Source organism: Armigeres subalbatus, chromosome 2, assembly GCF_024139115.2.
Source record: "Armigeres subalbatus isolate Guangzhou_Male chromosome 2, GZ_Asu_2, whole genome shotgun sequence".
Taxonomy (NCBI): domain Eukaryota; kingdom Metazoa; phylum Arthropoda; class Insecta; order Diptera; family Culicidae; genus Armigeres; species Armigeres subalbatus.
The window spans coordinates 456,129,475-456,154,161 of NC_085140.1; the positions used below are offsets into that span (position 1 = coordinate 456,129,475).

Here is a 24,687-nt window from a genome sequence, read left to right on the forward strand (position 1 = left end):
CATAACCACCTACCTTTCAAACTGTTACATTTTGTTCGGCTTATACGGATGTCGATTAGTATTTTCTTCAACCTATCAGCCCTCTGTGAAAAGTGCACTCTTATTGTACCCCACCCTTTGAGAGCACGTACTTTCTATGTGAAATCATATTTCGGATATTTAATATTACATGATCAGCCCAAAACAATATAGGAATCAAATGCTTTCGGATTGTTCAAGATCAACACAAAGATCGGGTTTAAGATATTAGTTTTTAATATTATTGATTTTATTTCCTTGCTTTGAATCTTCTTGATTTGTTTTTCATCTTATGAAGGTCATATGTTTTTATTCTCTCGACCATTTTGATTTAACTAAAACCTAACCCTAGAGAATTGCTTCTCATCGTACCGATTCACTTTTATGTATATGGCTGCTGATATCTGCTTGACTGATTTGTTTCCGTAACTATTCTTACTTTTCCATAACCCTCAACTTTGGTTTACTCTCATTTGTCACATTCGGATCTACCTTTGCAACATTCGTGACTTATTATCGGTTTTAAGTGTATATTTCTTCTCTCTTTTGATTTCATTTCATGGCACTCGTGTCTCTCATTTATCTACTGTAAATTAATTAACTATTTATTGATAGATTTCGAGAACTTCCTTCTCCATGCGGCGTTCAGCAGATATGTTGAATGAGAAACAGTGATAGTAAGTTTGTATCTTCTTATTAGAGATTGTGTTAAATTCAAAACAATTTCCTCATTCGAAAATTGCTCAAACCTAGTTGCTCGAACGATAAACAGCTTCGATTTCCGTTGCGCAGTTAATTTCGTGCATTTGTCTTTTTTTCTAATTTGTAATGCTGTCGAAAGTGTGAAAATTCATTAATTACTGTAGCTCCCGCCGAAAATGTATTTATGCATGAAAAAGCTCTTAATTGATCTTAATGTGTTTTGATATGGAAACGGCGTCATTGATAAACTCATTATTCTTTTCTCGATATGTTTCATACGAATTGAAAATTCATTTTTCAAGGGACGGGTGAATGTTCAGTTTGGATATTTTTTGAAGTTCTTTTCTTTTACATTGGGCTTATTTGCTTGAAATCCAATGCTCTTCAAAACATTTAAGTTTCTTCTGCAATTTTTGCACTGAATGTGATTTATTTTCGGTTTGTAGAGGTATAGAAATTGGTGTAGGTGCATGCATAATCGAGAAATTCAATTACATTTATAATCAATCAACTTTGGTTGATGCAGCTGCTTCACGGCATGTTTTCCCTTAAACACTTTTCAACATCACAAAATGGTTGGATATGTATTCACAGTGGAAGCCGAATATCGAGTATTGTTTTTTTTGTTTTGGCTCAATGAAGTTCAAACTAGCTAAATAATCGTCATTTCGTGGTTGACTGGTGGAACAAAAAGCCCGCGCAATGATTAGATCTTTCCACGCGAGGCGTCGGCATGGAAAATGGTCGTGTCGTGTCAGTCGCCAACGCTCGAACCCGGTGGATTGGCCATTGGACGGCGGACGGCGTTTGGGTTTCTGTCGGCCGTCCGACAGAAAGGATGGGGAAGAATGTTTTCGGGTGAGCATCGATCTCGTAATTAACGTGATGTCGGTTTTATCAGACTATTAAAATTATCGCTTTTCACCATGCGGATTTAATTAAATGACGAATGATATTGATATGCTTTCGCTCGTCGTGCGATTGCACACACAGCCCATTCACTAGCCCTCCAACCAAAACCACGATGTTCGTTCACCGCAAATGTATTTGCGATAGCAAATGGAAAACACATTTGCATTGAGTGAAACTGATATAAAAACACAAAGCCTGTTGCCTGTCGCGCTTAATGAACATGGTTTTTGGGCGTGCATTGCTGGCAATTATATTTTGAATCAGATGTTCGATGATCTAGTTTCGTTGATTAATAAAACGCACTATTAAATTCCAATACGAAATGTGTCGTTGGTTTCAATTAGCTTGTTTCTATGCTGTGGTATGTATAGTTTGATTCGAATAGTAGAGAAAGTCGGCGTATATTGAGCACCAGCAGTTGAATTACTCTTATGACTAATTTCAAGACTTTTGAGTAAAACGTCCACAATAACCCCTAATTCGCATGTCATAAATTAAAATATTCATTCCCGACAGCCTTTGTTCAAAACTTACTTTGAATATAATAAATCATGAAACTTGGGCTTATGTGAGTATAGCTTACTTTTTAAAATACATAGCCCTTTTAAAAAAGCCAATGCTATAATAATCATTAATTGAAGCTGCTATATCGCGATTGTATTTCTAAATACATTTGCATAGACGAAAATTGAATTTATCACCCAATGACCTACGAATGAAAAACGTATAAATCCCTCAATTAATCACATTGCAAATCCGCCTAAGCTTTTTGCCCGAAAAGTGACGCCCTAATTTGGACTCTACACAGCACCCCCGTTCTTCGATTCGGCACCACTGCCGAGAGCAACGTGATATTTTTCTCATTTATCTCCTTTTTCTGGAAAAGCTTGATTACGCTGACTGTTGGAAGCTAAAGCCTTGATCTGGTTTCGTGGAATTCGGCTTTCAAACAAGAGGACATCTTCTGCAGTACTCGTATCTACCAAGCCGAACTGGTAACAGCACTAGGGGTGGTATCGTTTCCACGAATTGGGAAAAAAATGTTCATCGTCGGAAGGCTGGTATCTGTCTTCAGAGGTTGGGTATTAGGGTGTCCCAAAATTGGACAAAGTCTGGGATTTTGGGGGCTCAACCTTCAAATGAAAGCTTAGGGTAAAACAAAAGAAAAATTGTTCTACGACAACTCTGGGAAATGACGTTTAGCGGTGGCCCCGACGCGTTTTATGAAAAAAGTGCATTTTTTATAGGTAACATCGAAAATACCGGTATATCGGAAAGAAATTCGATGAAACCCATCCATTTTATATTTTTTACATTTAACTTAGGGTCTATACTTTATGGTAAAACTTTGATACCGCATGTTTTAGGTCTATATATTTTTCACTGATGCTTTAAATGCCCAAAAATGATGAATTTTTTTAAATATTTTTTTATTAATGCATCCAAAACGGGTATCCATCATAATGCTCTCGAAACTAGATATACATAGAAAGATGGGGAATTTTATAACGAATATTTTGCTAAAAATAGCAACCTTAATCCAGCCGGATTAACTTCACATGATCGTGCTGGTTAAAAAATCAAGTTGGTCAGAAAACAATTAATTTCCATGTTATCGTGAAACATTGCACAGCTCACCAAACCATGAAACGATAGCTGAACCTACCTATGGGTAGTTTTGAAACCATATTCATCAATCTATTTGAGTACTCACCCAGACTAACTGAACAATTTGTAGTCAGTCATGTTACTGCTGGTCCATCGTTGGGTTTCCATTATAACACTCAAATAAGTATTAAAATCAATTTTATGCAACTCATATGAATACTATATTGGTTATTAAAGCGCTCATTTGGTTGGTATGTAAAGTAGGCGTTTTTTTACTTAAACATGATCCAGGTATTATGATCCGAAATTTCAAAAAGTCTTTTTCCAAGCTGCAGTAAATCGTGAATAACTTTTAAACGGATAGAGATATGAGGTTGCTATTTTTAGCAAAATTTTCGGTATAAAATTCCCCACCTTTCTATGTTTATCTAGTTTCGAGAGCATTATGATGGATACCCGTTTTGGATGCATTAATAAAAAAATATTGAGAAAAATTCATCATTTTTGGGCATTTAAAGCATCAGTGAAAAATATATAGAGCTAAAACATGCGGTATCAAAGTTTTACCATAAAGTATAGACCCTAAGTTAAATGTAAAAAATATAAAATGGATGGGTTTCATCGAATTTCTTTCCGATATACCGGTATTTTCGATGTTATCTGTAAAAAATGCACTTTTTTCATAAAACGCGTCGGGGCCACCCCTAAACGTCATTTCCCAGAGTTGTCGTAGAACAATTTTTCTTTTGTTATACCCTAAGCTTTCATTTGAAGGTTGAGCCCCCAAAATCCCAGACTTGGTCCAATTTTGGGACACCCTATTGGGTATGTTTCTATACACATTCTGAAAATTTGAGAAACTCGCCTGTGTGAAATCAACTGCTGTGTGGATAATGTTATTATTCGTTCCACGTGGAATCAACCATTCACTTATCAGCTCACATTTCTAGCTTCTTTTCCACGGTAGAACGGTATATTATTATTGAAAACAGTGTGCGCCGGTCAGAAAATCTTCGGCGATGTAAACTCAAAATTATTAATCTGAACAACAATCTGGACATTAAAAAAACAACTTCCCGTGGAAATTTAAAACTTTTTTCTGTGAATATTCAGAAGAATTTTCCATTCACCTTCTCGGGAATTCTTGTTATATAAAAATACAACTCACGCTGAAAAAATAACTTTTTGCAACTAGTTGCACAAATTTCTTTCTGATTGACATTACATCAATGGGACATTGTCGGTTCGCAGCTTTCAGCACTTTCACAGTTGTTAATGCGAGGATTCTAAGCCAATGTAGAATTTTCACATTCGTATATCGTAAGGCTAACACGATGATACTTCTATGTTCTGGGAAGTAGAGAAATTCTAACCTGAAAATTTCTCAGACCGGAGCAGGAGAATCGAAACCAGCGACCTTCGGCATGGTCTTGCTTTGAAGCCGCGAATCTTACCCCACGGCTAAGAAAGGGCCCAGTTGCACAACTTACTATTCTTAGCAGGTATGATGAAAAACTATCAAATCTACATTTTTCGGTCCCACTTTCCGGATTCTTCGTTTCTATAATGGTGATACGTAGATAGAACCCCATAAGTACCCAAAGAGATTTCTCCAGCATAACCAGTTGCGTTAGTCAAAATCTTCATGTTCCGATTGAAAGAAAAAATGTTCCCTTCGATTTTAAACGGCCCAGTGACTTCCGTGTTTAATACGCCAATCTGACGTTTTCGATTTAATACCACCAGGACTTGCTTTTACCATTCATGTAACGACGTTGTTGTCGAAGTTGACGACAACGGGCGGTAGTGAGTGAACGTCGTAAACCACCGCAGTATTGCGTGACCTTCGCTATTGTATGTGTGTGTAGGAAAACAGAAAGGATACGAATAACAAGTCCCCGCTATATTATCTCGGTCGCGGTCGTTGGGTTTGATGATTTCAATGTAATATAAGGAGGGGGCATCAAGAGTGCGGCAGCTCTTTCCTTTATGTGTCGTTCAATCTTGGGTCAGTCTAACATTATATGTAATAGATAGCGAACAGTACGTAATACATAGTCAGTATTACCTATCACTAAGCAAATGTTTAAGGGAATCAAAAATAAGGTGAATGTCTATTTACTGGATATGCAATACCAAGAAAATTGCAAAGTTATAATAGAAGTAAATGCGAAAGTATAGATTTCTGAAAATTGTTCCAAATTTGTTTCAGAGTTATAGATCAACACGAACATTCAAGTATCTGAGAACAGTCACGCTATGAAGGTCTCCAGAGAATATAGACTAGTGAACAATTTCAATCAGTTATTATGTAATATTATTACCGAAGATTTGTGCAGTGGATAATTGCACTTTTAACAGCGGGCTTAAAGGATCCGAAAAGCGGTCCGCAATGAAAACGTTGTTGTGAGTCACAACTTGTGACAAGCTGCTCAATGAACTACACCGGCAGAAGTTCTCTGTTGCCGTATCTATTATTCATCCTCGATCGAATTCATCAACGACTGTAAAGCCACAGCTCTTGTTTTCACCCCCGTCTACTGAAATAGCCCATTAGGTTCATGCTGCAGACTATTCATCCAAGTCAAGTGTTTTATTTTTTGAACTTCAATTAAAGCAAATTAGTTAAAAAAAAATGATTGAGCCAAATAATTAGTTCGACGGCTCTTATTTTGGACCACCGAGTGCAAATTCCTCTTGGTGGTCCAAAATAAGAGCCCCCGTAAGGGTGGTCCAAAATACATCCTTTGCCCTATAAGTTGACAAAAATGTTCAAACATTAAATTATGCTAGTTTACTCTTGTTTGCTCTAGCGGGCTTAGCGTAGGAAGGGAGACACAGGACTAATGACATAGGATGCTTTTCGTCTTGTAAATTACTGACAGACCTTATAGTAATGGATGTCCTAGTCAGGCCACCTGGGTTAACACATTGGTGTGACATTATAAAGATACGGAACCGTTTGGAATCGAACATTGCAAAAATCAATAAGAACGATTACACCGTTCATTTGACTTTACGACGCTACCCTTAATTCCATTGCCAATAATGCTATTACCCCGAAGGCTACTAGTAGCCTTTACCCTCGATGAGTCACTACGACATTCGGAACCAGTGAACCAGTATCCCGAAATAGTCATTATTTCAAGCTTATTCTTCACTTTAATGAAATCAATTGTTACTCAATAAGTTTGCTCAGAGTCCTTTACTGCCGTTCTATGCGTACTTATACCATATTCAAAAAAAAGCTGAGAAAATCGCATGTTAAAAATAAAACTGCAATTTTCATTTCTGGCTTCTTGCGGGTAGGAGATTTAATGAGTCTACACCACTAGACTAATGGGAGAGCTTTATTCTATTGAAATCATTCAAGTTTTGAATATATAAATAAAATTTACGGCATAAATCATGAAAATAGTAAAGTGGGACAGTTATGCCGAGAAATATGACAAGTGTTTGCATTTTTCAACGCAGTCCCGCTATGTGGCCGATTTCTTTAATGACTACTATGATCGACATATCTTGCCTAATGTTTTTTTTTTAAATTTTACTCAACACGTGGTTGAATGTGTTAGAATACAGTTCTAAATTGTCACTTTAACCCTTGCTTTAACCACTAAAAGTGGACAAGCTTGAAAGAAATGGTCAGTTAATACCATTCCTATAAGCATCGCTCGTTTATATAACGGATTCTTCCATAATGATGAATCTTTTCCTTGCGAGACAAAGATGCGTAGAAATTCAACAATGGGACAAACAGACATGATGTTGTTTTCACTAATTTTCCGAACAAAGTTCGGTATTTTTTAATGTTTTCGGTAAATATGCATGAGAATAAAGCGTTCTTAAATTAAAACTTGAATCTCTAAAAACAAACATGGGACAATTATGCGAAGAAGGGCAGCTAATGAATGATTAACAATGTTATACGAAATAATCTATAGCAAACTTTGTCACTTCCTTTTTGCGTCTTTCTCAACAAGGTTCGCCGTGTAATATTAGCAAGTTCTGGACGGTGCGTTTCGTTCTTCAAGCTGAAATTGATTCAATATACCTAGTATAGAACGAGCTACCCTTCCTGAGTATTAAGGTTATGGGTAGATTTTGCAGCATTTTTCATGCAAAATGCAAAATCCACGACGACTAGGTTATACTTTAGGCAAAGACTGCATACTTCAGATATGGAGTTGGACAGAATAAATTAGAAATATTTTTTATAGCATCAATAGTGTATGGAAAGCCGCCGGTATATCTTGTTATGACAAGAAGAACGACTGACGATAAGCAGCTTGAAGGACAATGAGCGTATCACCTTCCTTTTTCATCTTATGTTATGGGCAGGCGTTTATTTAAAGGAGGCATTATCTCTGTTTGCCTTATACCGGAAAAATTCATTCATTTAAAGAAAGCATTATTTCTTTTTGACGTAAACTACGTCTAAGGGGAAGACTCAGATACAGGGTGTAAAACCGAAATTTACAAATTCGAGACCGTCACGAAATTAGGATAGATTTCAAACGCTAATAGCGTCTTTATCTTTCGATGGATTTTCGACATTTGCCTATCAATCGATTCAGAAACTCTCCAGCAATTTGACAATTCTATTGATACTATTGATTATCAACGTTAAACTATTAAAAATGTTGTTTCTTTCCAAACCGGGTGAAAAATTCAATTCCGTTCATAAATCCCCAACACGGACATCAGATTGTAGTAAGGTACGGGCCTTTTGATCCACTGCTTCGTTTTCCCTGTGTATAAAAAGCCCCGTGTTTCGCGTGCGCGCGTCATTTTCATTCTGGATGTCACGGCGAGCGGACCAGGGCGTCTAGAAGCGGTCCCAGTGACAACGGCTGTCTCAGCGGTGGTGGTGCGGATGAAATTTTTTCGGTCGGTGGTGGTGGCGGTCGTGGAAGCAGCAGCACATCATTTTCATCCGTGTCCCATCTTCGGCGGATCTGGCAATCGACGGCGTTCGTTGAGCCGAATCATCGGATGGCGGTCGCGCAGCCCAGTGGCTGCTGTTAATAAGGCACATAAGTGGCAATTAATCGGTTCTTTTCAGGACCATCATTATATTTGGGAGGAAGGTCAAGTTGAAATAATTTTCCTAAAGTGCAACCGTTAGGAACTGGAAAATTCTTCGGTGAAATTTTCTAGCGTAATTCGGAGTTGTATGATTTTAGTGATTGAGAATGTTGATATTAGACGAACTTTCTTCATAGAACAAAGCATAATTGTTTGACATCGGTAGCGGAATCATAGCATTAGTGCCGAGCATAGGCTGTCATCGGAAGATTGCTACAGCAATTTATTCACTAATGTGGCGTTTGCAACGATTTGGATGTTGTCGGCACAACATGAAATTTTCCCGCGAGACTAATTTTGTATTTTTCTGTTGATTGAAAAAGAAATCGGTTCCGAGATGAACTTTATTCAAAGCGTAACGCTAACGTCGGTAGTTGAATCCCAAGCAAGTATCGGAAGGAGACCATGCAAACAATTGATTCGCATTATGACTGAAAAAAATGTATGGCGTCAGTATTGATGTTTGCTACAGATTTTTTGACGTAAACTTCGTCTAAGGGGAAGACTCAGATACAGGGTTTAAAACGGAAATTTCCAAATTCGAGACTGTCACAAAAATTAGGATAGATTTCAAACGCTAATAGCGTCTTTATCTTATTTTCGACATTTGCTTATCAATCGATTCGGAAACCCTTCAGTAATTTGCCAATTCTATTGATACTATTGATTATCATCAATGCTTAATTTTTTTTCTTACAACAAATATGATTTTGAAAAAATATCACCAGCGCGTGATTACTCGAAATCTACATGCTGATACATTTACAGTTACATCAAACAACTGAAAACCGAAATACGCCACTCCAAAATTACGAGGTGACAATGTTAGAAAAAGACAAAAGATAGGAAAAATAACACGGTGTGTAGTGCCTCCCCGAGTCACCTTAAGGGAAGATCCTTTAATTACGGAACGCAAAAATTAGGCATTTTCAACCCTCCCTCCCCCCTATGTCACACTTTTTGAATGAAGCATCTAAAAATTATGTATGGGTCGTCACACTTCGCCCAACCCCCCTCCCCCCTCTAAGCGTTACGGAATTTGTGGACGCTCCCAAGAGCCACTTTCATTGATGGTAGCCAATCGTTAGTATTTCATATCAAATATCATATCATATCATAGCATATCAAAGAATATTGTGGCAAAATTTCATAAAATTTGGTCAACAAAAACCGCCCCCGACAATAATAGAACAAAACCTGCCAAAGCCGTCATTCCTCCTACTTCATACAAGAAAATTTAATCTGAGCGCTGCTAATGTTAATGACGACGACCGCGCGACCCACACCATCGCCGGGAATAAAATTTCCGGTAGGAGCTCCGCCGATGCCGAAGGTGGTATCACGGTCTGCTCTCCGCGATATCTCGAACGAAATGCCTCGCGCGCGCGGAAGAGCTGCTTTCTTGTAATCAATAAAGTTGAACCTGTAGCCACGCCCCTTTGGTGAGTGTGTGACGGTTACACAATATTTGCAGTCATACCGGACAACAAAGAGGCGGGACTAATGAGCCATCTTTATTGATTATAAGAAAACTGCTCTCCCGCGCGCGCGTGGCATTTCATTTGAAATGTCGTGGAGAGCGGTCCCAGCATCGCTCCCAGAGTTGAATTCCAGCTGAGCGAATTCCAGCTCGTGTCGTGGATCATGTGGTCGTCGTCGACAATCGGTTCTTCTCAGGGCCACCATTCTACACAAAGGAAGATTGAGGTGAGGCGAATTTTATTCAAAGTGAAAATAATCCGCTTGGCGACTCCACAAAGTTGCCTGCCGTCCGTAGCAGAATCACGAGCGCGCATCGGAGGGAGATGGCTTCAGTGGCAGTGAAATTCTTATTCGGTTTTGTTATTCCAGCAGCACAATTACGGGCGCGCGTCTTAGGTGCTGCAAATATGTATTCGTATGGATGGCGTCAGTTGTTCCCAAGTGAAATTTTCTATCAAGATGATGATTTTTCAGAATCACCATTTTACACAAAAGAATTAATTTGCCAGCATTTTGACGTAAACTACGTCTAAGGGGAAGACTCAAATACAGGGTGTAAAACCGAAATTTCCAAATTCGAGACCGTCACGAAATTAGGATAGATTTCAAACGCTAATAGCGTCTTTATCTTTCGATGGATTTTCGACATTTGCTTATCAATCGATTCAGAAACTCTCCAGCAATTTGCCAATTCTATTGATACTATTGATTATCAACGTTAAACTATTGAAAATGTTATTTCTTTCCAAACCGGGTGAAAAATTCAATCCCGTTCATAAATCCCCAACACGGACATCAGATTGCAGTAACGTACGGGCCTTTTGATCCACTGCTTCGTTTTTCCTGTGTATAAAAAGCCCCGTGTTTCGCGTGCGCGCGTCATTTTCATTCTGCATGTCACGGAGAACGGACGATTTCGTTCGCACGGGAGGGCTCGTTGATTGAGGCTTATGAGTGATGATGCGGATGAAATTTTTCGTCAGGTCGTGGTGGCGGTCGTGGCAACAGCAGTACATCTTTTCATCCGTGTTCCCAACAGCATTGTTGAAATGAAAAATTGTTGCTTTCTTGTAATCAATAAAGTTGAACCTGTAGCCACGCCCCTTTGGTGAGTGTTTGACGGTTGCACAATACTTGCAGCCATACCAGACAACAAAGAGGCGGGACTAATGAGCCATCTTTATTGGTTATAAGAAAACTGCTCTCCTCCGCGCGCGTGGCGCAACCAGCCTCATTCCAAATCAAGACAGCAGCTCGTACGGACGTGTTTTATGCTCGCACATTTTTGACGTAAACTACGTCTAAGGGGAAGACTCATATACAGGGTGTAAAACCGATATTTCCAAATTTGAAACTCACGAAATTAGGATAGATTTCAAACGCTAATAGCATCTTTACCTTTCGATGGATTTTTGAGATTTGCTTATCAATAGATTCGGAAACTCTCCAGCAATTTGCCAGTTCTATTGATACTATTGATTATCAACGTTTAAACTATTGAAAATGTTATTTCTCTTCAAACCGGGTGAAAAATTCAATTCCGTTCATAAATCCCCAACACGGACATCAGATTGCAGTAACATACGGGCCTTTTGATCCACTGCTTCGTTTTTCCTGTGTATAAAAAGCCCCATGTTTCGCATGCGCGCGTCATTTTCATTCTGGATGTCACGGAGAACGGACCAGCGCGGTTCCGGCAATAACGCCTGTGGTTTGGTCTGTTGTGGTAAAAACTCATGGACGATTCAAATCAAGCCCAACTCAGCACATGAAAACTCATGGATGAGTTGAATCATCGTATGTTTTCTTTATGTACTTAGAATCACGAGCGCGCGTCAAACGGAGAACCTGCAAAAATGTATTCGCATGGGTGACTATCTACTAAAATTATAAGTCTTTCTCTGAATCGGGATCTCGTGATGCTACTACCGACGGAAAACAATCTGCCATCACCAAGCAATTCAGTTTTACTTTGGTCAAAATTCATCTCACCTCAAGTGACTTGAGAGCTACTTTCATTGATGGTAACCAATCGTTAATAGGGGAAATTACGGCTTTGGCAGGTTTTGTTCTATTATTGTCAGGGGGGTTTTCTGTAACTAATTATGCTCAAATTTGACCTAAACATTCTTTTCACATCAAAGAATATTGTGGCCAAATTTCATAAACCATAAACCCCCGCCGACAATAATAGAACAAAAGCTGCCAACATACAAGAAAATTTAAACTGAGCGAACGAAATGGCTCGCGCGCGCGGAAGAGCTGCTTTCTTGTAATCAATAAAGTTGAATCTGTAGCCACGCCCCTTTGGTGAGTGTTTGACGGTTACACAATATTTGCAGTCATACCGGACAACAAAGAGGCGGAACTAATGAGCCATCTTTATTAATGATAAGAAAACTGCTCTCCCCCGCGCGCGTGGCATTTCATTAGAAATGTCGCGGGCGGCGGTCCCAGCATTGGCGGAGTTGCTGAACGAATCAATCGGTTCTTCTCAGGGCCACCATCCTATGCAAAGGAAGAGGTGAGGCGAATATTGTTCAAAGAGCAAATTAAGTACTTGGCGACGCCATAATGTTGCCGTCCGTAGCAGAATCACGAGTGCGCCCCGGGAGGAGATGCTACAAATATGAATTCGTATGGATGGCATCAGTGGCAGCCAGGTGAAATTTTCTCAAGATCTTATTTTATTTTGTTGTAGCTTGTGATTGGGAAGGCGGATTATTAACAATCAATCGAAAGATGGAGATGGAGACAGTTCAATCGAAATGATGCCGTCAGTAGCGAAATCACGAGTGCGTATTGACGCGTGGTCTTTGCAAAAACATGTGTGCGTCTTCAGTGATTTGACGGAAGTTATTCTCATTTCTAAAGTTTTAATGATTAAATACAGTAAAAAGTGCAATTAAACTTGATAAATTGAAATTTAGAAATACCCAAGTTTAGTTAAGCTTATTTAGAATATTTTTCGAAAAATTCGAAAAAGAACAATGAATTGAATTTAAACAAACAAAACTAAACTACTCATATTATACAAAACTCGGAAGTTCAATATATTTGTTTTAATTACATAAATATGTTAGTTCCTTTTAAAATGTAAATTTCATAAGAAATCCAAAGAGTAATTTTGTAATACTCACTCATGGATATGGCACTAGATTCTTCATTTCACCAAACTGTTTTACGTAGTTTACGTCGGGCGGTCGTGTCTTGTACACAACCCTTATGATTTTTTACATTGTAGCGGGCAGACGCATTAATTTAGAGAAGGCATCCTCTGCTCGCCTTATACCGGGCAAACGCGTTCTTTATAGGAGCTTTTTCTTCTGATATCTACCCTGTTTACCTTATACCGGGCAAACGCGTTCATTTGCAGAAGGTATTTTTCTTCATACTGCCTTATCCCGGGTAAACGCATTCATTAAACTCTTTCCTTCTCACGACTTTTTTTTAAAAAGGAAAACTTCTGAAACAAAAGTTATTTTCCATAGCTAATAATAGTGGAAACAGAAAACAATAATAATTATGAGTCAATAGTTTCTTGAATGTTTTCAATTCTTTCACTATTTTCAAACACATAATCAGTCTAAAACTGTGCAAAATATTGCTTTTTGTTGTTGAAAAAATCGATGAAAGTTGGAAGCTACCATGGGAAGGAAAGGTTTAAAGAAGACATTATTTCCACCGTTAGCATTATTCTTCTCTCGTACGATAGCCATTTCCCAGATAATATTGGCGCCCAGAACATAAATAGATAGAATTTAAGGACACTCTTCACGGAATTCAAACTCAAAAGCACTCGCTTTTTCAAGTGCACGCCACTCAATACGGAAGCAACGCACAACTGTCATTTTTATTATTTCACAAGCATGCTGCGACGCAGCAAAGCAGAAATAATAAAAATGACAGATGTACATTGTTTCCGTATTGAGTGGAGTGCCCTTGAAAACGCGAGCGCTTCTAAATCAGGATTCCGTGAAGATTGTCCTTAATTTAGACATACAGAGCTAAAATACGTTGTGAACAACTTATACGGCCCACAACTGACAAAAAGAACGCCATAATTCCCAAAAACAAAACTTCAAAACTTCTGAGCGAGAAGGCCAGATATTTAACACGTCTGAATGGTCTGAATTCCTTGACATTTTTAGTATACGGGAGCATGAAGCTAAGAAAATAAGGCAATTCTTGGCAACAATAGAAAGGTTTATCCTGAAGGAGTATAAAAGTAGGTAGAGATAAAAACCTTCTACTATACATATGTACAACGATGGTAAAAAACGATTTTATTCCACCACAATCATTCGATTATGTTTGAACTAATTATGATAAAAACTGACTTAACATAAGCTGTTTCAAGTTTGTTTGGAAATTAGTATGAGGAAATCGAGCGATGACGTTCCGGATTGCAAGGATACACAAATCTGTTCTGAGGCTTACGGCAACTTCCAGATGTATCGCTTGCACAGTTAGGCAAGTAATCAATACACGCCAACGTTTTTCTATTCTCTTACCAACAAGCACGTACACTGTACAGTTTCATTGGGGGAAAAAACTAAGCCCATGGAGCAAGTTTTATTTTAGCAGTGTTTTCTTCCACGTAGCAAGTTCTGCATCTAAAACTGGTTGAGAATGAATATTGAATAGTTCGGCATTAAGCTTCTCTTGCGTCAGTGGACCGTTTATAATGCGCTTTCTTTCAAGCTTCCTGCGCAGATTTGCCGGATACCTTTTCTTAAACGCCGCTCGGCACAAATGACGTAACATTTTTAGTCCGTAGAGAAATACTGATCTAAAGAGCGTTTGTTTGGTGCGGCGGTGAACTCTATTCGAACGGAGCGTTTTGCGTAGAAAAAGTACGTATGACTCTTGTCATGATGCGTCTCCGAATTTCTCCGCTGGTCACCAATGAGCCCAAGTACACGATTTTTTCAATCAACTCTGTTTTGTTACCACCTATACAAACTCGTCGTGGGTGGCTTACATTGTCCTCTCTTGAGCTTTTTCCTATAAAGTACTTCGTCTTCGATGTGCGATGTTGAATAGCAGACACGAAAGACCATCACCTTATCGTAACCCTCTGAGTGATTCAAATGGACTCGAGAATGCTCATCATCGTCGCCTTGACCAACCGTATCAGTTTATCCGGAAAATCGTGTTCATACATTAGATATCGTCAACATAAAAGAGCTAAATATATTTTTTCTGATCGTCAACATATTGTTTGTTAACTGCCGCTGTTTTGAAATCGTTGCGCATTTAGATTTTTCACATACATATTAAGCGCTACTTGGTGAGGATGTGACCCCGAAATTTATCACATTCACCGCATTGATCTTTGATCCTGCTCGCCGTCGCGCCATAGGAATCTCCACGCCATTTATCTCCACTTGATGGATTGGCACATCTCCCTTATGTCGCCCGTAATGATGACTGTTTCAGCTAATTGAGAATCACGCTGCATCCGCTTCTCTATGCATATCAACAGAAACGCGAGGCCATTATCTTTTGGTACTGTTTCGTAACGCTTTTTAAGTGGGTCAGAGATTTCAATTGTTGCTTGGCGGTCATAGGCGAAACAGCCTAGGGCTGAAATCTCAAATAAAGAAAATAATAATAACAACTGCTCGGCTTGCTCATCGTCTTTCGGCAGGGTTCGATGAACCTAAACTGTCCAGCGAGGAGCACGAATTGGTTATGCGGTACAGCTTAATGTCGTTCCGCTGGCAATACGAACATAGGTGGTGGACGTTGTGGTAGACTGTGAAGTACGTCACAGGCCTGGATTCTATAACGCAAGGTCCTAACACTATCCAGCCGACACCAGTTTTGGCGGCTATTAGTTCGTTATTTCGCTTGACGGCAATTGTCCATTCCAATAAACATCCTTGACCAGAGAGTTCGGCGAGATTTGGCCGGTAGATTTATAAGGTAGGGGTACTTTTTTGTTAGTTCTAGCCTAGATATGAATAGAATTTGTTGGGGAAAAGTAAGATTCTCTACGTTATGCACTTTGGAACTTCAGTAAGTTCTTTTGCCTTTCATTGCGGACATCTGTCATCCATTCCAGGCACACACACAACGGGTACGATTCTCCTTCGAGATTTGGTTCCCTCAGTTCACTATGTTCAATGAGCGTTGCTGAACATTACTCATCGTCCGAAGTATAAGGACGGACTTGCCTTTTCCATGAAGAAGCCCTGAAACGTATCGGAACAGAACTTGACTGATACTACTGAAGAAGGAATTGCACATTTCGACTATTGTTTCCAACTGCACTTTCGATATTCAGCCAGCCTCCTTTCGCTGGTATCTGAAACAATCGTCCAGCAACTTTTGCAAGCTTGCCACCGTTCTTTGACAGTCAACTCATGTAACTTCTCACATGATCATCTATCCTCCTTGACAAATGACACACAGCTTGCTGGCAGGTTTCGATATACCCATTGAAAACATCGTAGATCTGGAAGCCTGACCAGAACTTGAAGCGAATTTAATGTGAATTTCTTCTTTTCGTGAATACTTGTGTGGACCCATCGACGATGGAATCGTAAGGTTCCCAGCCAAGCACTGAAGCCCGACAAGGGGATATCCGTTTAAAAATTCGGTAGCCTTCAAAAATTGAAATATTTACTACCTTGCTTGTATCTACTCACAGGTAGGGCTTCCATTCCGGGAAACAATTTCCCGGAATACATAGTTTCCCGAATTTCTTCGAAAACAAAAAAACTGAATTATTTTGTAATTTTTCAATCAATTCAAAATAGGTGAAACAAATATATTTTTTCAATCATTCGTTCATTTGACAGGTTCGAACAATGGGCGATACAACATCGTATTAACATGTAAGAGTCTGTGATGGAACTTCTTATTGTAAACACAATTATTTATTTATACAGAGCTACGAATTCTTACTAGATCGCAGATATACAAACAAGGGCAGTAAAGGATTTTATAGGTATGCCCTATTATTGTCGGAGGGTTTTTATTAGACCTTCTATTTTGATTCAATTCTGGAACAGACTTATATTCCAAACACTCGTTTTTATTTTAATGTTTGTCTGAACTAACTGATTTGAATATTTCAGAAGCTTTTCCAAATCATGATAAATAAGTATTTAATTCTGGGCACATTAGAGTGTACAAGACCTATTAATCTTTAATTTGAGGTCGTTACAATTATCCAACAACGAAAACTCGGTTAATCTATGCCTTTGATGCGGATTTTGTGCTATTCAGATTTCGAGACATAATTTGGCTGAAAAAATAATTCAATTGATAGTCAAGATCAATAAAGTACAATCATCAAGCACTTGTCTGAAAGATTTTCTCCTACACCTTCAAATGAAACAATTTATTTATTACGATATGCTTATTAATCTGTTTGAATCTTCAAAGCTGGTAATGTGCATGACTGCTTGTAATATAAATCAAACAGAGCTCTGCTCAAACTTGAGCAGAAAATTGTTTGTTGAACAGCAATAGAACAAAATCTTCAAAAGCAGTCTTTTCTCCCACAGCAGAATACGGCCATTATGGAAAAGCAGTGCATAGAAAAACTCATCAGTACACTGCTGATCTTATTCTCCAGGCAGAGCAGTTGCTAATACTTCATCAACCGATACTATGACATGATAAACGTTTTGGAGAGGAGGCCGAAAAGGTGAGCAGTGAGCAATTAGGAATGAGAAGAGAAACGTCCCTACTCACTTTTCACAGTGAGAAGTGAGCAATGAAGAGAGACGTCTCACTTCTCACTTCTCACTGTAAAAAATGATAAGCGCGAAGTGTGTAGTAAGAAGTCTCACTACGCACTACGCGCTTCTCACTACCACTATCTGCGAAAAATGAAGAGCCACTTTTCAAATGACCCTTTCGGTCAAACGACCCTTACGGCCAAATGACCCTTTCGACCAAATGACCCTTTCGGTCAAACGACTCTTTTGGCCAAATGACCCTTTCGGTCAAATAACCTTTTCGACTTAATGAAACGTCTCACTACTCACTTCACGCTTCTACGCTACTACTTTCACAGTGAGAAGTGAGAAATGAGGATTGAGAATTGAGACGTCTCTCTTCTCACTTTTCAAATGACCTATTAGGTCAAATGACCCTTTCGGCTAAATGACCCTTCCGGCCTAATGACCCTTCCGGCCAAATGACCCTTCCACCCAAATGACCCTTTCGGCCAATCGATCCTTTCAGACAAATGACTCTTTCGGCCAAATGACCCGTTCGACAAATGACCCTTTCGGCCAAGTGACCCGTTCGGCAAAATCACCCTTTCGGCCAGATGTGTTTCGGCCTAATGGTTCATTCGGCCTAGTGGCATTCGACCAAATGGCTTTCAGCCGAATGGGTTTCAGCCAAACGACCCTTCCCCGAAGAATACATGAAAATACTGTACTCAGAAAAAAGTGTATGTTTGGCATAAACCGCTAATGAAGAATTGTACAGAAACATCATGAGAGCAACTTACAAAACTAATTGTTTGAGTATTAAATAAATATTTCAGCCCTAGTTTTTAGTCCCGTTTTCAGTCCCGTACACTTCTAGTGGTCGGGAATTATTATCGCTAACACGGATATTGTGTGCAAATATAATGCAAATTAACTTAAATTCTATGTATTTTTTTAAATTACAATCCACTTGAATTTAATTACATTTTTTTAGTTAGTTGGGAGCGGTGGGTCCCATTGCTAACAAATCATTAAGCTCCCTAAGACGAGTTTAGTACTTTCCATTTAATTCCACTACGTTTCGTTATCCTCACAGATACGTATTTCGACATCAACTGTGAGGCCGTTTTCAGTGACCCGTGCTTGACTCGACTAAAAGAGCTTAAACAATTTTTCTTTTACAAACGAAACTAGATGCAAATATCCACAAATGTTTTCATGTAACTCTTAAGTAACCACGGCTACATACAACCAGTGGATAGCATAGCATCCAACCAGTGGATACAGAAACTGTATGATGATTTATATGCCATTTATATATTATACAGTTTCGGAAAATTTAAATACAATCGTTGTATTGCAATCTAACAGATTTGTATTATTTTAATTTCTTGTAATAAAACTTTGCAGAATTATACAAATCACGATTTTTTTTACAATACTAGTAAGATTTATATTTAGGGAGTATTGTTTATACATAAACAAAGAATCGGAAAGAACTAAATTTGGTACGGTCACTTGATGATTCTCATGTCACATAAGACAAGTCCATTTTTTGAAGATGACCACCATATGAAAAATAATGGAAGCGTAGCCATCCTTACAATTCCATGACTAGAGCTAATCGACTAATGCACAATCCTACTTTCGAGCATGAAAAAAAAGTGATGAGCCATTCTCCATTACCCGAGACAATCAGCGAATCCATCGAGTAATTAAATCACCCACCCACTATACACCACATTCCCCTCCCGCTATCGGCTCCATTTCCGTATAGCACATCCAGGTCGACATCCCATAATTCAACGGTACAAATGTATGGGGTTTATTGTGTTTGTTGCGTCGCTGATTCTGCCCGTCTGTCCATCCGCACTGCTGGAAATTATATGTTTGTATGTGCGGTCGCTTTTTACGGATTTCGGTATCCGAATAACAGCATTATTTTCAATATTTCATCGGTAACAGCTATCGACAGCATGATGTCGAATTTAATTTTTAGGTTTCTCCACCACGGATTCGAGTGCGGTCGTTTTGGCTTTCGGGTTTGCTGTACACTCCTTCTGTGAACCAACAATGGGCTCCTGGGAATTCCCGATGGATGGAGAAGGAATAATCATGAGGAAACTTTGTCGTTATGGGTAAAAGCAGGGCATACCAATTCGGACACGGCCTATTTCAGTCACTGTCGTTTGGTTCTATTCCGGTGTTGCACGCTTATTATGTGAGGTCTCGTACAATATAGTCATTTGAAAAATAAAAACCACTATTTGAGATGATTAGGTGTTTAATTTGAGGATATTTTATAATTATCTACATTAAAACTCCTCAACATCAATTTCATCAACCATGAATTCGTTTACCAACGAAGCTGTTCCCGTAACCCTGTTGGAGATAGAGAGACAGAGGGCCCTATTCACTGCCAGCCGAGGTGAGACGTGGCGGTTTTCCGTTCGCCTCACCTGATATTTAGATTTACCTGCATCGAAGGTGAGGGTGGAATTTAGGAGGTGTTTGAAACAAACACGCAACGGGCTGCGGTGTTCGACTGTCGGCGCGGATCACCGGAGGAAGATCGGAAAGGAGAAGGAAAATCTATTTCCTGATTTCGTGCACGATTCTCGCGATTTCCTGTGCGGTGTTGGGGCTTCCAAATAAAAATGTTATACAACACCCCGACGATGCATGACGAACGAGACTGAAGCAGGGCTGCGCATCGGGAAGAAGGGTGTGGTCTCATGTAGGGTGAAAATCGGCTTTATTTACACAGAGTACATTCAAATGATAATGCTGTTTAACTAAATCAACTGAAAACGTATACCTAGCTATCGTTTACTCTTTGCTTTCTTCAAACAGACTTTGGCGGTAGTCTAATGTAACGAAATGAAGATATTTACCACGATGAAATCATTAGCATAGGGTTTTCCGGCTTACCAATCTTTCTAATCCCATCGGTTTTTCGCAAGGTGGCAGCAGTTTGAATCGAAATTTAATTTGATTTACTTGCATACGAAATGGGAAAGTTTCTCTCTCTCGCTATAGATAACATTATTAATAAATTACGGTTTCTACCAGCTAGTTCACAATCAAGCTCCACATTCGCTACTTCCCAGCTTTTGATCACATTCGTTCCACACAGTAGTGTATCGTTGCTACATTTATGTCGATTTATCGTTTCATCCCATAACTTAATTATCTAAAACAACAGTCCGTTAAGGAACTACGCTCTCTCATTCATCCGTTGCCCAGTCATTCTTTATTCCGCACGCGTGCAAAACCTCTGAAGATAAAACCTAACCTTATCTATGAAACTTTATCGCTCGACCCTTTTGAATTTCGCTCCTTCTTGGATGTCCGTCCTAACCTCATTTTAATAGTTTTGTTTTCAAGTTAAAATTTTGGTTTTTGCCTTAATCGAATTACACAGTTCAGATAGTTAGATTTGTTTGGATGTGTAGGTTTTTGTGTGTGTGCTGCTGCTGACTACTTTTCGTTCCTTTGTTGGATGTTAGTTACCTTAGCGTTAGTTGACTGCTGAATTGGGGCGGCCTCTGGAGCCCACCGCAGGACGTAAGTGATAATGCCGATGCCGCAGTGATGATTACCAACAGGGCAGAATAAGCTGCCAGTAAGGAGTCGCTGATGCTTGCACTGGGAGCACTGTTGTTTGCTGTGGAATGAATGTAAATGAAGGAAATTATTTAATAGAAAGACAGGATTAATCCTTAAAGTGTTAGAACGAACGCACTTTTTTTTTCCAAATGGCGCGCATTCTGTACTTGATCATAGGAATTCTTACCGTTTATGTTTGTGCTCAATGGGAATAGTTAGAGCAATGATCTATGGGCCAAAACATTTTTTTTACCGCACCGGCTATTTGCCCGAACAGGTCATTTAAAGCCGAATAAGTCATTTGACCGAATAAGTCTTTTGGCCGAGTAAGTCATTTGGTCGAGTAAGTCATTTGACCTAGAAAGTAATTTGGCCGAGTAAGTAATTCGGCTGAGTAAGCAGGGTTCGTATCGCTCACTCAATCTTAGGAGCACAGGATGCTCCCTCACGAAAATTTCGGGGAGAAATCGCTTTTCGCGAAAGAAAAACAGCCTGACGAGTGATAACCATTTTTCGCTCACTTCGATTGCCGCCAAACGTTGGTTTGCTCCTTTTCTGTCATATTCGAGTCTTTTCGTGGCATCTTCAATGCAAATGGTAGTCGCTTATGTAATACAAATAATCTAATACTTTCATACAGATAGCGTGGTGGTGTGGCTAGAGTAAGCGCATCCCTGCGGCTATTATTGTTACTATTCTGGGTTCGAATCCCGGCGCGGCCATACAATTTTGTAATTGTTCTGCGATAATTCTCGCGAAAAGTGAGTGAGAGGGTAAAAGTGATGAAACGAAAAAGGATTTTCATCTAATAGGCAAGATTTTCGTTTATCATTCAAGGGTAATTGTAGAGAAAGATTGATAGGTGAAAGATGATCCTCAACATAAACAACGAAAAAAGATTCTTTCTTGGCCCGAGAAACGCTTGCTTTGGTCTCATTGAAACAAAAAGTTGAAACCCTGCGAGTAAGTAATTTGACCGATTAAGTCATTTGGCCGAATAAGTAATTTGGCCGAAAAAGTCATTTGGCCGAATAAGTCTAATTAATTACTTTTGCTGTCTCGCGACGAGAAAAACACACTCGGTGGCATATGAAAACTGAGGAGGATCGCGTTTTGTACGACCGAAACGACGCGCAATTCTAACACACAATCCTCCAAACACCAACTTATTAGCTTCGCTGTCCCGCGATGAGAAAAACAACTGTGAGGAATCGCGTTTTGGGCGACCGAATCGACGTGCAGCACTCAGTACTTACTTGCCCGGTAACTACTACAAGCTATAGAATATCGCACTTGTCTCAAACGGATCAAATCGCAATACAAGCGCATTATCCGCCAAATATCGAAAAGATATGTTTTTCTCCGGCTCGCGACGAATAACACACGCACTGCACTTACTTTCCCGATGGCTACCTCATTTGGCTGAATAAGTCATTTGGCCAAATATGTCATTTGGCCGAATAAATAATTTGGTCGAATAAGTCATTTGGACGAAAATGCCTTTTGGCCGAAATGAGCGTTTGTTTGGTGGGTCTCAAGTTAGCCTTGTGAGTAAAGGCGTAAGATTGCCATTGCGGAGATGACCAATTAGATTCCAGGTCCGGTTTGTTTTCTGGTGAAAAACATTCTTCACTCCTTGGTCATAGTGTATCCATTGTACTTGCCACACAAGAAACATAGTCATGCAATTAGATATGCTTCCAATAAATAATTGAGTAAATGCTCACAGAAAACTAAGTTGAAAAGCAGAACCGTCTAAGACGAATTAAGTACTGTCCATTTAATTCCACCAGTTAATTTTCGTTATCTTTGCAGATACGTATTTCGACCACAACTGTGTGGTCGTCTTCAGTGTCTTGTACTTGACTCGACTCGACTAAGTCGACTAAGTCGAGTCAAGTACAAGACACTGAAGACGACCACACAGTTGTGGTCGAAATACGTATCTGCAAAGATAACGAAAATTAACTGGTGGAATTAAATGGACAGTACTTAATTCGTCTTAGACGGTTTAATACATTCCACTAAACGAGCTTAATATATTTTTTTGAAAAGCAGGCCAAGAACCAGTTGAATGTAGAGCCAAAGAAGGAAATGAAGATCGTCCGAAAAAACATTCATCCAAATTTTTCATTCGGTAATTTCCGTTTGGCCGAAGAGGTCATTTGGCAGAAAATTCCGTTCGACGTCTCACTTCTCACTCCTCATTTTTTATTTCTCACTCTCACTGTAAAAACTGGAAGTAAGAAGTTTTCACAGTGAGAAGTGAGAAGTAAGAAATGAGGAGTGAGAAGCGAGTAATTAGACGTGTAACTACTCACTCCTCATTTTTACTTCTCACTCCACTTTTTTTACTTCTAACTTCTCTCTGTGAAAAGTGGAAGTGAGAAATTGGAAATGAGGAGTGAAAAGTAAGGAATAAGACATCCCAATTCTCACTTCTCACTCATCATTTCTCACTTCTCATATTTTACGCTCCAACTTTTCACAGAGACTGCAACTATTTCACTGTGCTGCAACTATTCAGAACGTACAATCTCTTCATATGTGCCATCAAATAAAACTCTCTTGCAACCTAAAAAGCCCAAGAGGTGGAGCCTATGGAAACATTTACCGATTAAAAGGGAAAAATGAAACAAATATACTACAAAACTGGATTCGACTTAATAGCCCTTCACTCTACCACAGCACCATTCAACACTCCGAAGGGACTGCATGTTAAGTTACCATAAATCTTCTTCTTCTTCTTCTTCTTATTCTTCTTCTATATATATATAGAACAAAGTTGGCATTTGTACGACCGCGCATCACTGGAGATTAGACAGCCCAATTTTTACTAATTTATATTCGTGTTCTTCTTTTCACGAGGAAAAATGTTATGATGAAATTGGAATGCTTTGAAAATTAAAACTCAATCTTTTGGATGAAATGGTTTTTCTTACGACTTGCACTGAATTTTCAAATTTTGATCATCTAATGAATGGGTGCCAATGAAAATGACATTTTCGAATTTCAAACATAAACACTTGCTCACAAGTTTCATTACCCCAAAATATGACCCCAAGCAAAATTTGAGCTCAATCGGACATGATTTAGGGGTGCCTAAAACTCATCAAAGATTCGAAATTTTTACCCATGACTATTTTCCCATATCTTTTATTTTTTATTGGTTCCGAATGCCTTAAAAATGCATGAAACGTCAAGATATGACGTCATTAGAAAAAAAAATGAAGAAAATCAATTTTGTCTCTTAAAACATTTTTGGGATTTTTTCAAATGATGAAATTTTTTTCATCGACTTTTATTACCGGACGATGCACAAACGTTTTTGTATCCAAAAATATCCCTCTATGCTAATTTTGAGCTGAATCGGACATGATTTAGGGTGGCTCAAAATAATTCAAATTTTTTTTTTCTTCATCTGTCTAAGACAAGTTTAGTACTCTCCAGTGAATACATTCCACTAAAAAGAGTTTGAAATATTTTTCTTTTTCTTTCTTACAAGGGAGACATATTTTTTTGTTTTCTGATGCCAAAGGACTCAAAATGCACGAAAGAATTAATTTTTTGAAAATAAATCGACTGCACT

The 24,687-nt window shown here is 39.0% G+C and overlaps 1 protein-coding gene and 1 long non-coding RNA gene across 2 annotated transcripts in view; both read right to left on the reverse strand.

Annotated features, from left to right (window-relative positions):
- Positions 1-246: 246 nt before the first annotated feature.
- LOC134213825 (uncharacterized) lies at positions 247-9,246 on the reverse strand. The gene is made up of 2 exons (XR_009979541.1): positions 4,056-9,246; positions 247-2,759 (listed from the first exon to the last, which is right to left on the reverse strand). It is a non-coding gene; the product is annotated as an uncharacterized LOC134213825 (long non-coding RNA).
- Positions 9,247-18,935: 9,689 nt separating this feature from the next.
- LOC134218272 (uncharacterized) overlaps positions 18,936-24,687 on the reverse strand; it is a 59,665-nt gene continuing 53,913 nt past the window's right edge. Inside the window, exon 6 of the mRNA XM_062697203.1 lies at positions 18,936-21,156. Coding sequence (XP_062553187.1) covers positions 20,999-21,156 — 158 coding nt within the window. The 3' untranslated portion in view covers positions 18,936-20,998. The remainder of the gene's footprint in view (positions 21,157-24,687) is intronic.